Source organism: Epinephelus lanceolatus, chromosome 14 (genome assembly GCF_041903045.1).
Source record: "Epinephelus lanceolatus isolate andai-2023 chromosome 14, ASM4190304v1, whole genome shotgun sequence".
NCBI classification, from domain to species: Eukaryota; Metazoa; Chordata; class Actinopteri; order Perciformes; family Serranidae; genus Epinephelus; species Epinephelus lanceolatus.
The window spans coordinates 29403555-29417402 of record NC_135747.1 but is presented as its reverse complement, the minus strand read 5'-3'; the positions used below and the strand labels follow the sequence as shown (position 1 = coordinate 29417402).

The 13848-nt window shown below is 41.3% G+C and overlaps 1 protein-coding gene across 9 annotated transcripts in view; it reads right to left on the bottom strand.

Annotated features, from left to right (window-relative positions):
* Nucleotides 1-13848, bottom strand: part of mcf2lb (mcf.2 cell line derived transforming sequence-like b) — a 54248-nt gene that overhangs the window by 24354 nt on the left and 16046 nt on the right. For all 9 annotated transcript variants that reach the window (XM_033617626.2, XM_078174594.1, XM_078174593.1 and 6 more), the window contains exons 2-4: nucleotides 11521-11604; nucleotides 7683-7797; nucleotides 3390-3480 (exon numbers count right to left, since the gene is read on the bottom strand). In XM_033617626.2, coding sequence (XP_033473517.2) covers nucleotides 3390-3480; nucleotides 7683-7797; nucleotides 11521-11604 — 290 coding nt within the window. The remainder of the gene's footprint in view (nucleotides 1-3389; nucleotides 3481-7682; nucleotides 7798-11520; nucleotides 11605-13848) is intronic.

Below are 13848 nucleotides of genomic sequence, written 5' to 3'. Positions count from 1 at the left end.
CTCCCTTTAAATTTATACTGTAGCCTCTAACCATTCAACCGTGCTGCCTGGATCTGTGGTTGCTGGCAGTCATGGTCATGGTCTACTTGTTCTTTGTCAATGGTAGGCTGAGAGATGCATATACACACACACACACACACACACAAAGCCTCGAAGAAGAGCCAGATACATGACAAGGGAGGAGGGTATGCTTTAGGGATCGACAGTAACTCTGCAGACTTAATTAGGAGCAGTCTACAAACACACTTTCCGTCTGTCATCAGATCAAACTCAGCCAAGCACAGCAGCGGGCAGCTTTTCCTTAAAACACACTGACCCACGTTCACACAACCACATGTTTACACAAGTGTGCTCACGTGTCATTAACGCACAAAAAGACAAAGGGAATCCTTTGACAGCGAAAACATTCAATCCTCACTTATCCTCTCACACACAGACACACACCCTCAACATACACTCTGACTGAACACCCTCGCTGAGTGAATACATGACAGTATCTCTCAATACAATGATTTAGCTCATGAACTATTCTCAGCTACAAATACACACAGTAGCAGCAGCTTGAAAAGTGCCAGGTTTCATCATCCATTTAGCAGCCCGGCTGAATCACTCCAAAGAGGACGAATGCCCCCTATTACCAGCCTGTCAGTCCGTAAAAGTCCCCCTTGTGGGATTATTAAAGCTTGATTTAATTTGAAATGAGTGATGTAGTCTACCATGTCTCTTGGGACCATGCATGACGGTATACATCTCCCATTCTCTCTCAGACATTTCATCTTTTTGTATATCGGTGTTAATCATAGACCTGTTCAACCCAAACACTCTTCTGTTTCCTGTATATCAACAATAAACATTTCTGTACAACACTGGAATAGAAGCTAAATGTTGATATAAATAAAGCTAGCAAAACTGGTAAAACTCACATTAACAAAACACGAATCATGGTGCTAGCCAACTGCAAATTGTTTTAGCACCAAAAAGCAATATGCTGTGAGATTGTGTGATGATTGGGGTGATTCTCCCCCCACACACAGCTGCCAGCTCTTTATCACCTCTAAGAGAAAACACAGATGAACAGATAAGCGTACCGGCTCCCAGAGGAGAAGACTGGAAGATTTGAAATGAGATTAAAAAAAAGCAGAGCCCTGATTACTTCTGATGTTCCACCACTGCATTTTATTCAGCCACATAAATGACATGACTAGTATTAGTTCTGTCTCAAAAAAAAAAAAGGCACGATGAAGCACTAAGTGGCAATGAAAGAGGTGTTACGATACAATACGATATGATGCGATACGATGCGATATTGGACGGCACGGCACGGTAAGGTAAGGGACGATACGATATGATACGGTACGGTACGGTACGGTACGGTACAGTATGATGCGATGCGATATGGTACAGTACGGCACGGCACGGAAAGGTACGGTACGATACGATACGATACGATACGATACGATACGATACACTGCGATCCGGTACAGAATAGTATGACACGGTACGATACGATACGGTACGGCACGGCACGGCACGGCATGGCGGGGCACGGCGCGGCACAGCACAGCATGGCAAGGTACGGTATGATGCGGTATGATATGATACGGTACAATGCAATACGGTATGGTATGGTATGACACGGTATGATGCGATGCAATATGGTACGGTACGGTATGGTACGGCACGGCAAGGCACGGCACGGAAAGGTACGGTACGATACGATATGATACGGTACAATGCGATATGGTATGATATGATACGGTACGGTACGGCACGGTACGGTAAGGTATGGTACGATGTGGTACGATACGATACTATATGATAGGGTACGATGCAATGTGATATGGTACGATACTGTGTGATACGATACGATACACTTTATTATCCCCATAGGGAAATTTCGTCTCGGACTCAGGAGCTGCACAGACATTGCTGCCTTACAATAATAGTCCAGGAGAATTGAAAAGCATACACTATAAAAACAGATACTACACAGCAGTATTGCACATCAGCCATTCATGTATTGCACATAACACATAACACTCCGAAGTCAGTCCTTGCGCTCGGGCAGTGACCTGCGGTCTCAGAAACGCTGGCATGATACATGGCCGGTTGCTGTTATAGTTTAATAGCACTTGGCGGCATCAGGGGGAAACGCGACAGGACAAGGACAAAAGTTAAGGCGGGAGAGGTGGTGGATGGTTCCAACAAACACCGACTTTCACCCAAGACAGGGGTGTTTGTGTCCCGTAAGATTCTTTTTTCCTAAACCCAACCACATGCTTTTGTTGTTGAAGGAAAAAAACGTAAATCATTGGTGTTGCACTGACGTTGTGCGTTTATTTTGAAAGAGACTGTATGTAAACGTTAAATTTTAGTATCTTGAAAGAAGACAATGCATTTAACACGCAGAACTTGACACGGTTTCCCAGAACGTCAACAACCAACGCACCCAGGGTACCTTTCACGTCGTATGTGGACGTGGAAAGTCCAGGACCAAACGTCAATATGTGACAAGGTTGGAGTGAGAATGTGTTGCCTGAAACACAACATGAGTCCTAAAACCAGACTGACTATTAGTTTTCCATTAATTAAGCAGTATCTTAATTTTGTTTTGGCATTTTGCAGTGTGTAAATACATCTGTTGTTTCTCAATAGTAAACAATCTGATGCAGATGTGATAACACTGAAATGAACGAGTGAACAAAAGAAACCTCTCCTTCTGCCTTTTTTTTGGCATGTGACTGTTTATTTGTCCCCGTAGCTATGGAAACACATGGCAGGCTGTGATGTGATGGGATAGAGTTCAAGGATGAGGCTGGCTCATATTAACCTCCCCCCCAGGGTGGAGGTGATATTGGTGCTGTGAGCTGAGAAAGAGAGACGGGGACGCTCAAACAGCTCTCTCTGGCCTCCCTTTCTTTGGGTGCAAGGCCACTGCCTTTAAAACTGGGACCTCTCATTTCACCCCCACACAGACACAAAGACATTAAAGGTATACTACGCAGGTTTTTCCTAAAAAAACCCAAAAAACCCAACAATGTATAGACTCATACAGAGGTAATCCCTCTTAATTATCACTGCAGAGACTCTGCCCTCTGCCTCTATTATCTTAATTTCTGTGTGCGGAACATTTAAGTGCGCATCCCAGCGGACTCAGATGAGATTGGGGCTTTCTTAAAAGGCAACAACCAGGTGCCAGACAGTAAGCTGCAGGCACCCAAGAGACACAGCTGAAAAGACACAAATATAGAGAGCCAAAACGCCAAATGACAGTGCATCTGGGATTTGGATTTACTGTCTGTCTCGCTGGCAAGCATGTTTACAATCCTGCATAGTATACCCTTAAATTAAGTGCATGGTCACATGTGTTCACACAAAGAGCAACTTACTGCGATGCGAAGCAGGGTCCCCTTGACAGCCGCCCATCGGTCTTGCCGGCGATCGATGACCAGGATGAATCCCACGCCTGTTGAAGACAAACTGGAAAACACAGAGAGGCGACATGTTAAACTCAAATGAAACTGTGGTACACTGAATAGATGAAGCTTGATTTAACAGCACAATGAATGGTGAGAAGAGATCACATCAACTTTGACCTCACACTGCCTGGGTCTACAAACTCTGGGACACAGAAGAGCAAACACAAAGACATAAAACATACATGTAGTTTTCCGTCGCCTTGTGCACACTGAGACAGTGGAGGAACTTAAGAGCTTGTTCACAGCTCAGTGTTTTGTTATGCAGCTCTTTATCTTCTCAGACAGCTGGTGCAGTCTATAAAAGGAGATACCGTGGAGCACCTCCAGATTTCTTGGCCATCAGCCCCCAGTTCTCCCACTGCACCCCCTTCTTCCCCCTGCTGTCCTGTCTGGTCCCAGGAGAGAGGAGGGCTGTGTGGTTTACACACCGCCAACAATCAGTGACAGCCGCCGCTCACCGGCAGACTCCCCTGTGGGTACTTAAACATGATGCACCTACAGCGAAGGTGCCTGAGTACCTCAGTACTGCCAGAACCTCTCCTGCAGAAACATCCCAGTAATCCTCAGGTATCCTCCTTCATGTCCACCATTCTGTATAACCAGGGTGGCAGCAGATAAAAAGAGCAGTCCTTGGGATGATAAAGCCAAAATGAAAACACAGGAGAAGGGGATGTGTCTCAGAGGTAGATCCCAGCGTGCTGCACTGTTTGAAGGGGAGGGAGCCAAATGCTTCAGACCACCACAGCATCCAGCCAGTGCCCCCCTCCTTCCCTCCACACTGCATCTGTCTGCCATCCAATGAGACACTTGGAGCCACAGAGAAACGAACCTATCACAGGATGACTGCACAGTGATGAGCAGCTCTAGTCGCCTGTCAGCAGATCTTTACAGATGTGGGGGGAGGGGCAGGACTACAGAGGATGCTACTGTAAGCATGAGGATTTCATTAATTAGGAAAGTACAGAATGCTAATCATGTCTGCGTCTCTGCTTTACCTCACTGTAATATTTATATTCACAGCAGCGATCTCGTCCTTTTTCTCTGCACTTTCCCTCTTTCATCTTTTCCTGTGTGCTTCCTCCATCATCCCCACTTTTCTGCTCCGGGCTCAATCATCCACAGCCACTCGGGCTTTCAGAACACAAACTGCTTTACATCTCAGCCGCAGAGCAGGAGGAGGAGGAGGAGGAGGAGGAGGAGGAGAAAGACAGCGGACAAGAGCTTTTACTGCCTCAAAGACATTTACGGCTGCTGAGATGAGAGGGTGGTTTATGGTGAACATGGAGCACCTGAGGCTGAAAAAAGAAAATGTGAAGTACAGGATGAAATGGCACACTGCTGTCACCGCTGAAAGATAACGTCTCAAACTGTGTGTTGTGTGTGTCACACGACTAGTCCCCTATTTGATTTTCAATAAATATTAAATAATTAGGGCTGCACGATATGCACAAAATAAAAAAATAAGAATAAAAATAAAGTTAAATTAAATAAAAATAAATTAAATTAAACTTAAAATGAAATGAAATTAAAAAGATAAAATAAAATAAAAACATTAAATGAAATTAAAATAAAATAAAATTAAAATTACAATTAAAATTAAATTGAAGTAAATTAAATTAAAATAAATTATAAATTAAATCAAATCAAATCAAATAAAAATAAAAATTAAATTAAGTTAAATTAAATAAAAAAAATACAATTAAATTAGATTAAATTAAAAAATAAAATAAAAACATTAAATGAAATTACAATAAAATAAAATAAAATCAAAAATTAAATTAAATCAAATTAAATTAAAAAGATAAAATTGAATTAAATTAAATAAAAAAAAATAAAACACTAAATTAAAATAAAATAAAATAAAATAAAATAATAAAATGAAAATAAAATAAAATAAAAAAATAAATAAAATGAAAATAAAATAACAATAATAATGATAGTGATATTGCAATTACTTTAAGAGACACTGCCATTGCTATATGAATTACAATTTTAGTGGGAATGGTAATTTTTGCTCTTAATTTTTTGGTACGATTTGGATAATATTTCGATAAATTATGCAGCCGTACAAATAATACAGTATTTGATTTTATCTGCTCTGTGTTTCATTGCCTATTTTAATCATACTGGGACTATAAATTACTAAATTAGGCTATAGCACATTTTACTTTAGCTTTTAATAAATGTCAATTTTGATGAAGTACACTATACCCTAAAAATAAACAAAATAATAATCAAGAATTTTGGTTCTAAAAGACAGATAATTTAAAATGTATAAACGGATAGAAATGGGCACATGGACATTTTAAATGATTTAATGTCTTGTATAGTTATCATTTTGTATCATAAACAGACACCGTCTCACATATAAACTGTAATATTCAAATATTCATAGACACAGCCTGGTGATGCTGCTGCCGCACATGCATGAGTGTCCTAATAATAATTGGATTTCTCAGGACAGTGTTAAGTGTTAAGCTGTGACTTGTGAAAAAGCTCTGCCCACAGGCGATCCAGTGAGGAGGGAAATTTACTGCATGAAAGCATATGCAGACGTGGCAACACACACACACACACACACACACACACACACACACACACACAGTTGGACTAAAGAGAGCAGAGAGGGTGACTACTTGAACATTAGAGCGCTGGTATATTAAATTAAAAACAGATTAAATAAGCCATGAGGGCAGAGTGTGTTTCAGCTCTGGGATATGTGCATGTTGACTGTATCTTTTTAACATAAAACCAATCAGCAATGCCACATCCATGCGTGCACGCATTTGCAAAGCCAATGAGAAGGGAGAGAGATGGGAACATGGTCTGATAAAAGACCATGTTTATAAATGCAAAGCCTTAAGTAAACGAATTAGGATCCAAAAATGAAATGAATTAAGCACTGCAGACATCTTAGCTTTACAGTCAATATATAATATGATAACCAGCATGCACAGATATGGTACGATGAAATCAACATTAGAAATTATGTCTGCCTTTAATATTGATCCAGAGGTATTTGTTTCAAACTGGCAGCAGCTGCTGAAGGGCACGATACACAGTTGTAGGACACTGGAACCTGGCTGTGGACTGTGCGCCCCGTCAGGGGTGTCAGTCCCTCAGGTAGCTCCAGCCATCTGCCTCTGTATTCAGAACAGCTTGAGGCTCACCTCTGTGGATGACCCTCCTTCAGATAACTGGAAACCTCAACAGTCAGACCATAAAGGTTAATTTATACCCTTATTGCACCAAAATTGGCATGTGCAGGTTTTTTAAACATGGAAAAACCCATTAAAAATAGGATATAGGAATAGGAAATATTGATTTATTCTTAACTTATTGACACAAAAATGGCATTTCTGACATATTAAACATGAGCACATGTGTGTCTTAAAGCAGACACATGCCTGTTTGAACAGGTGTTCATGTGAATTCATCACACACACAAGCATAAACACTCCAGGACACAGCTCTGCTCAGCTGTCTGTATGCATTATTCAGATTCAAACAGTCAGAATCGCTGCAGTTTCTATTTTTATGCACTTTGCCAGTCATGGGGCACGATGACGGAAACGTGGGACAGCTAATGGGGAGAGCTAAATCGAGAGGAAACAAGACTAAACTGTGAGGAAATATAAAAAACAACAACATAAAAATATACATAAAAATGGGAGATGGGTTGGTTTTTTGGGAGGAACATTTGGAGAAAAGGATGGCTTTGTGTATTTCCCCTCCCCCCTTGTCTGGTCTGGTCTATCTGTGTGGACAAAGACAGTCTGCAGAGGGCTGATAAAGACCCTGGATTATTAATTGGCCATGTTATTAATAAAGGAATCACTTTGCCCCGACAGATTACAGTGGCTGTCTCATCCACTGCACAAATCTTCTGGAGCCTGCATCTTTAAGCAGTGTTTAAGTATCCACTGCCACCTGCTGGTGTCTTCATAAACTAAACTTTCATCTGCCTATCTTACTTCAATACATCAATCCCCCCACACAGACTCTTTATCAGCCTTGTGCTGCTGCATCAAGAGGAAGAAAACGGGTTGCTGGTGACAACAGGATGGTGTTTAAAAAGTGCCGATGAAGGATATTGAGATAGAGGAAAATCAGTGGTGATACAAGAAGTAAGAAAGGGGGCGTGACTATTGTTAAATCACATACAACGATCTCTGATTTGTGTGTATCAGTGAGGGACTTTACCTGGGCACACTCGTCAGATAGGTCAGCACGTTGTGAAACTCTCCATCGGTGATCTCTCCGAATGCAGGGAACTCTGGGAACACAATGATGGGGCTGCCATTATCGCCTCTACCTCCTAGAAAACACAAAAACATCGGAACATCAATATTCCCTGCATGAACACAGGAATTACATGTGTATCGCCATAAGATTGTTGCATGCTAGTATAGCATTTAAGATTATATACATAATATATGTGGCAAAGACAAAATCATTTAAACTGATCATAAATGTCATGCTGTCAGCCTCTTAATTGGAGGTTCTGTCAATCAATTTGACAAGGACAAGTCTTCTGATATATTACAGCTAGATTAAAAGGAAGAGAGCACTGATGAAGAAGAAGCTGTGCCCACATGGGGGCACTGACGCTACAGCTTTATCCCTGACAACTGGAGGCTGTACAGAAAACACAAATTATCCATCATAATAAAGGATTTAGTCTCATACGCCTCCATGTTAAAACAACCAACAAAGACAGCCAGAGGTTTGACATAACTGTTTTTTCTTCCAGTTATACTGTTGACTTTAAGATAACTAGGATTCTAAAATAGTAAATGTATGAAAAAGGGAAGAATAGAGTCAACAGTCAATTTAATAATAAATGCTAAAAAATAAACTGATTGGAACTCATCTTGCCCTCTTGTGCCCCCATCTTCAACCCAGTTTTTACCTTAAAACCCCTGGTTTTACATTTTAGGAATCTATTTTCAATTTGCAAATAAATAAGCAACAATCAAACATAAAGGATATGTCAGACTTTTAATCATGGCCCTTGAAAATGGAAAAAGTGCAAATTTGGTGGTTTTTGGGGCCCCAAAGTATATAAATGTTGACAATTTCATATTTGCTGCTAAATTTCAAGGGCTTTAATGCCGTCAGAATCTGATATATGGCAAGCCAAGGTTACAATTTATTGTCGTTTTTAGATCAAAATGGTGATGTGAACTCATTCCTAGGACCCAGATAATTAACATTAAAGGGGATCTACAGGTAGATCTTTTGTGTGACACCCTAAAATGGCTTCCTAATTATGATGTTTTTTAGGTTGAAAAGTTATAAAAATTTCCAGTGATAATAAAAAAAAGTCAAAATTCTGCCTTTTTTATTTTATTTATTTATTTATTTATTTTTTACAGAATACCTTCTTGGTCGTAAATAGCATAAACACAAGGAACCTGACACACAAAGCAAATGGTTGGCGGTTGGTCAATGTCTGGCCATCGGTGGACATCTGTCGCCTTACTTTTAGTGGTGACCCTTTTGACTTTTTGTTAGCCGATTCAGCAGCTGAATTGTTGGCGGAGTCTGTCGGTGGATAAAATCCCTCTGATTGGGGATTTCAGCTCAGTGCGCAAGAAGAGAAATGGAAGTTAGGGAAGCAAACAAACTGCTAAAGTCAAGAGGGCGGAGATCAAAACAAATTTGTTACGTAAGATTACGTTTTTAGCCACTGGGCTCTTCAGCACAAATGATTCGTAATTGTGCATGGCAAATATTTAATTTGCTCTTTCAACATCAGGTTGTGTTGTAATATGCTAATTTGCTAACTAGCATCTTGAATCCTTGAGTCCTGTCTGTTTTCCAGTTTTGCTTTTTGAACAATGAATACAGATTACTGCCGCCTGATGGTATGGAGAGTTATTTCTTTTTACATAGCTGCTAGTTGGCCATTGGCTGTAGTCTTTGTGGTGTACAGGCCCTTTTACTGTTAGGAAACAGTAAGGCCTTTCTTGGGCTAGAGGCAAAACAATTCTCCACAGACATTAGCCAAGCCTAGATAGCATGTTCTGTTGTCTTAGACAATGGAGGAAGATGATGCAAGTGGTGCATTCAGAAATAGTCTGGCACAAACTGTACTGTTCGTAAATACGTAATGCCGTCAGAATGTACCATCAGTTATCCAGAGCTCCGCACTCTCTGGGCACTCTGACTGGGGAGACGGAGCAGCAGAACTCTGAGCAGAGTGAACGTGTGATTAACTTAACCATTCGTTAATTCATATAAAAATATAACGCTCAGTTTTTTCGACCCACAGGGCTCTCATTTTAGTGTAGAGCATCAGACTGAATTTACAAACGCACCATGTCAGATCACTCACTCTCCGGGACCGTGAGTGTTACTTGAACAAGTAAACACTGACCAACGGGACCAGACTGGACGACTTGTATGCTCTCACTCAGTGGATGGATGATGTCACAGGAAGCTTTGTGGTTGATTACTATGCCAATCTTACAAAGGAGGACAAACAGTTTCCTCCGGTTAGTTTTGCTATCGAAGCTAACGTTAGCTAATGCGCTAAAAAGTTAGCATTATGGAGAAATCCAGTATTCCTCTTAATACCTCCCCAGTTTCTGATGAGGTAGACATGATAACCCTTAATACATATAACGTTAGTCATCCCTACAACAGGAAATACTTTCTCCCTAACCTGATATGACATAAGAGCATTTTTGATGATCACCTCCGTCCAGTCCATCTTATCACATTTAGCCATAGTTGTCTTTCTTTTTGTCGATGGGCAGTGGCGGCTGGTTTTGAGCCATGACATTTTATGACTCCTATGTAGCCTACAGCCCTGTGGTGGAGAGTAGTGTTTTGCCTCCAGCTAACAAACTGACATCACTGTGATGTTGGCTCTAAAAGGGTCTATTCATATGCAACTTTTTGGCTGAGACACAAGCAAGGGGAGGCAATGCAACAGTTGATGTCGCTTTGGTGTGTCTGGGCCTTAAGGTTTAAAGGAAAGTATGCAAAATGTAAAATATAAATAACAACCCTTATCTGATTTAACACAGAATGACCCTGTTTGGTGCACAGAGGCATGTGACATCTCTTTCATTATAGCTCCGCCCACCTCAAACTAGTGAAGAGGACACATGAAAAAACATGAATAAATTAAAATTCTCCTGTAAAATAAACCAAAACTGTTTTAATGTCAGCAGAAAGGTGTGTGTTCACCATCGCTCATGATAAGGAGCAGATGGAGAAAATATGTTTTAAGGGTCCTTTAAGAAAAAAAGACTCAATAGTAGATGACACAACAAATGAGGACGAAATAAAAAACTGAAATCTAAAAAATGATGTGAGGAAAAAGAGGTGAAACACATTTGTACACAGTCACTGGTGCGCTCATCACGTCTTACATACACACACACACTCTCTTCCTCGCTGTGTGAAACAGCTGCTCTGTCAGCGCATGTGATCGGAATATCAATCTGTCTGCCTTTTCTTCTCTCGTCACTATAGCAACAGCAAGTGCATGGTCATGCTTTCAACGTCTGCTTAGATATTTGTCTGCAAAATGGTTCCCGACCGCTGCTGCCACCACAAGGTCACCTCTGACACACTGGGAATATTTACAGTACTGTCAGAGAGGATATAATAGGTGTCACAGATATCTGGTAATCTCTGGGAGAGGTGCCTCAAATGTCATAAAAAGATAGAAAACATGAATTTTACGATGAACTAGACACACAGAGGGAGTGACTGAAATACAGATACGATAACAGTAGCAGGAAGGCAGTGGGTATTTGGACTAAGACCTGACGAACAGCGAAGAGGAAAAAGAGGGAGGTGACATTTGAATAGCAAATCCTAACTGCCGGGAGAAAACAGTTCACATTAACTATGCAAATATCAAGTGGTGTAGTTAAAATATAAATGATTCCTCCGGTGGCAGGGACGAGACAGATGATTAGTGCTGTGCTAATAAGAAATAAACTGACAGACAGTGAATAAGTTGAAATCCCTGTACGCCCCCCCACACACAGACAGACAGAGAAAGATTTACAAGAGTCACCTGAGAGGAAGGCAAACTGCTTCTTGAGGTCAGGGGTGATGTCAGCAGCACGGAGGGGACTGCTGTCCAGCTGCATGATCTCATCTGGAGAAAACACAGAAAGGCAAACATCAGTGACGTCAGAGCTGAAGATGAGGAGGGAGCCTGGAGGCAGTTTCTCAGGTCTGTTTAATCACGAGTCTGTTTGTTTGGATTTATCTGGCACCTTTTACACACACACCAGCAGCTAATACACTGTAGGCAATATAACAAGCTGCTTTCCCACACTTGCTACAGAGATGCAAGATTCAAACGTAAAGTTGATTAAATGAAAAATGCTTTTTTAACCCTTTAAGATCACGTCCCCAGTCAAGCTGTGCACCTGTTTAACAGTATGTGCCAAAAATGTTTTCTTTCTTAAAAACAAAATATGGCGTGTACTTATGTAATACCAACCAATTAACTCTTCAGCAAGTCCCGCCCCCGATGCAGACCAGCCAATTATAACATAGCTTGCCGTTCATCTGCACACACTGCGATGCCACACAGCTGGTTCAATATCAGCAAAGTTTCCCTTTATATTCATTGTCTTGTGTGGTGATCAGCAGTGATGTGGTGGTTCACTTTTACACTGTGATCTGTAGCCTATAGTTCGGCTTTAGCTTCTAACTGTCTTTGTCTTTTTAACCTGTTGTTGCTGCTGAGTCAGTTTGACATCCTGGATATATCCTTCAAACACAGACTGTAGAGCCCTCTGTCTGCTTCTCTCTGGAATCACTGCTTCATTTCTCCAAAAATATGATAATATTTCTTCAGGGAGTGCAGTTAGTTACAGTGTGGGCTCCATGCTTACTCTGACAGCTTGACGGACCATCACAAAGGGGCGGGACTTAGTGAAAGGGTCAGTTTCAACCAATAATATCATGACATCGACTCATCAATCATCTCCTATAGAGTCAAAATGGAGATCAGATGATAAAGCTAAGCAGTGCTGATCAAATACGAAGCAAGATTCTGTTACTGCGTTGCCCATTTCACGCCTCACATGTTTTCAGAAACATATTCAAGCTAACAGGTTAAATATAATTTGAGATCACTTATTATGAGCGGGCCGCCATATTGTTTCCAGTGGAAAAAAACGTCTAATCATGCATTACATCACCCACCAGTGGGAGCGTTTACTGGTCCAGTACAGCACAGTGCATTCTGGCATTTGTACGTTTTCGACCTCTTGAGCAAACGCAAATGCCACAGTCCTTTTTCTTTGTTTTCACTGGTTGTATAGCACCAATCTCAAAAGTATTTGCCTCTTTCAGCTGCATAGACTGCCTAGTTCTATGAATAGAGCATCTTTCCAGCCCATAGCTACATCTTTAAGTTAGCTGGTTAGCAAAAAAGTGTGTGTGTGTGTGTGTGTGTGTCTTAGTTTCCCCAAAATACTGTAGTTAAGTACCTTGGAAAGCCAAAGTTCTCGCGAGAGCACAATTTGAATTTGCTCAGCGAGTCACTCTGGCAATCGGTAATGATGCTCATTATCTATGCCCATGAAAGCTGCACCAATCACACTGGTGTATCTGATATAGGCGGGCCAGAGGCGAGCTAAACAGATGATGACAGCACTGCGACGACGAAGTCTGGAATCAGTCAGTAAACATTGCAAGATGGCTACAGATGAACACCAGTTGTTTGAAACGGCTTTGGCCGCCACAATGAACGAGTTAGACTTGGCTTTTTCTCTAAAAGAGGCACAGAAGACGGCGCTCGAATCCTTCCATTTCAAGAAGGATGTTTTTGCTGTTTTGCCGACCGGATACGGCAAGAGTGTAAACTACCAGTTAGCTCCGCTGGTAGCTAAGCGTATACGTCACCCTGTGTATTGTTCTGATTGGTTGTAGTGTTATCCAATTGCATGCAGTGATATTTACAAATGCATGCTTGGTGCCGCCCCTCGAGTTGGGCCATTTTCATTACTCATGGCCAGACCCTAAATCTTTCTAGATTTGGTTCTGGATTTCCAGGCTAGTAGTTAAGGGCCCTTTGGCCAGAATTTATTCACTCCGAGGAAAGCGGTGTCTGTGACAGCTCAAGATTATGCAAAAGGCATTTTTAGTGGACTGCTTCAGCAACTACATGGAGCACACTGTAGGTTGGGCTTTGTCTCTCTCCCTCCCTGACGGATACCACTATATGTCATTAGTGTACACCGTAATGGCCTCACTATTATGACAGACCCACTTTTCAAATGTCAAATCAAATTCCTCTCAATCTAATATCCTGCCTGCTTATCTTGTTTCACTCTGAAATACATGACAGCACTGAAGGTAGATACTCTCTGGCTGCCCAGTAGCT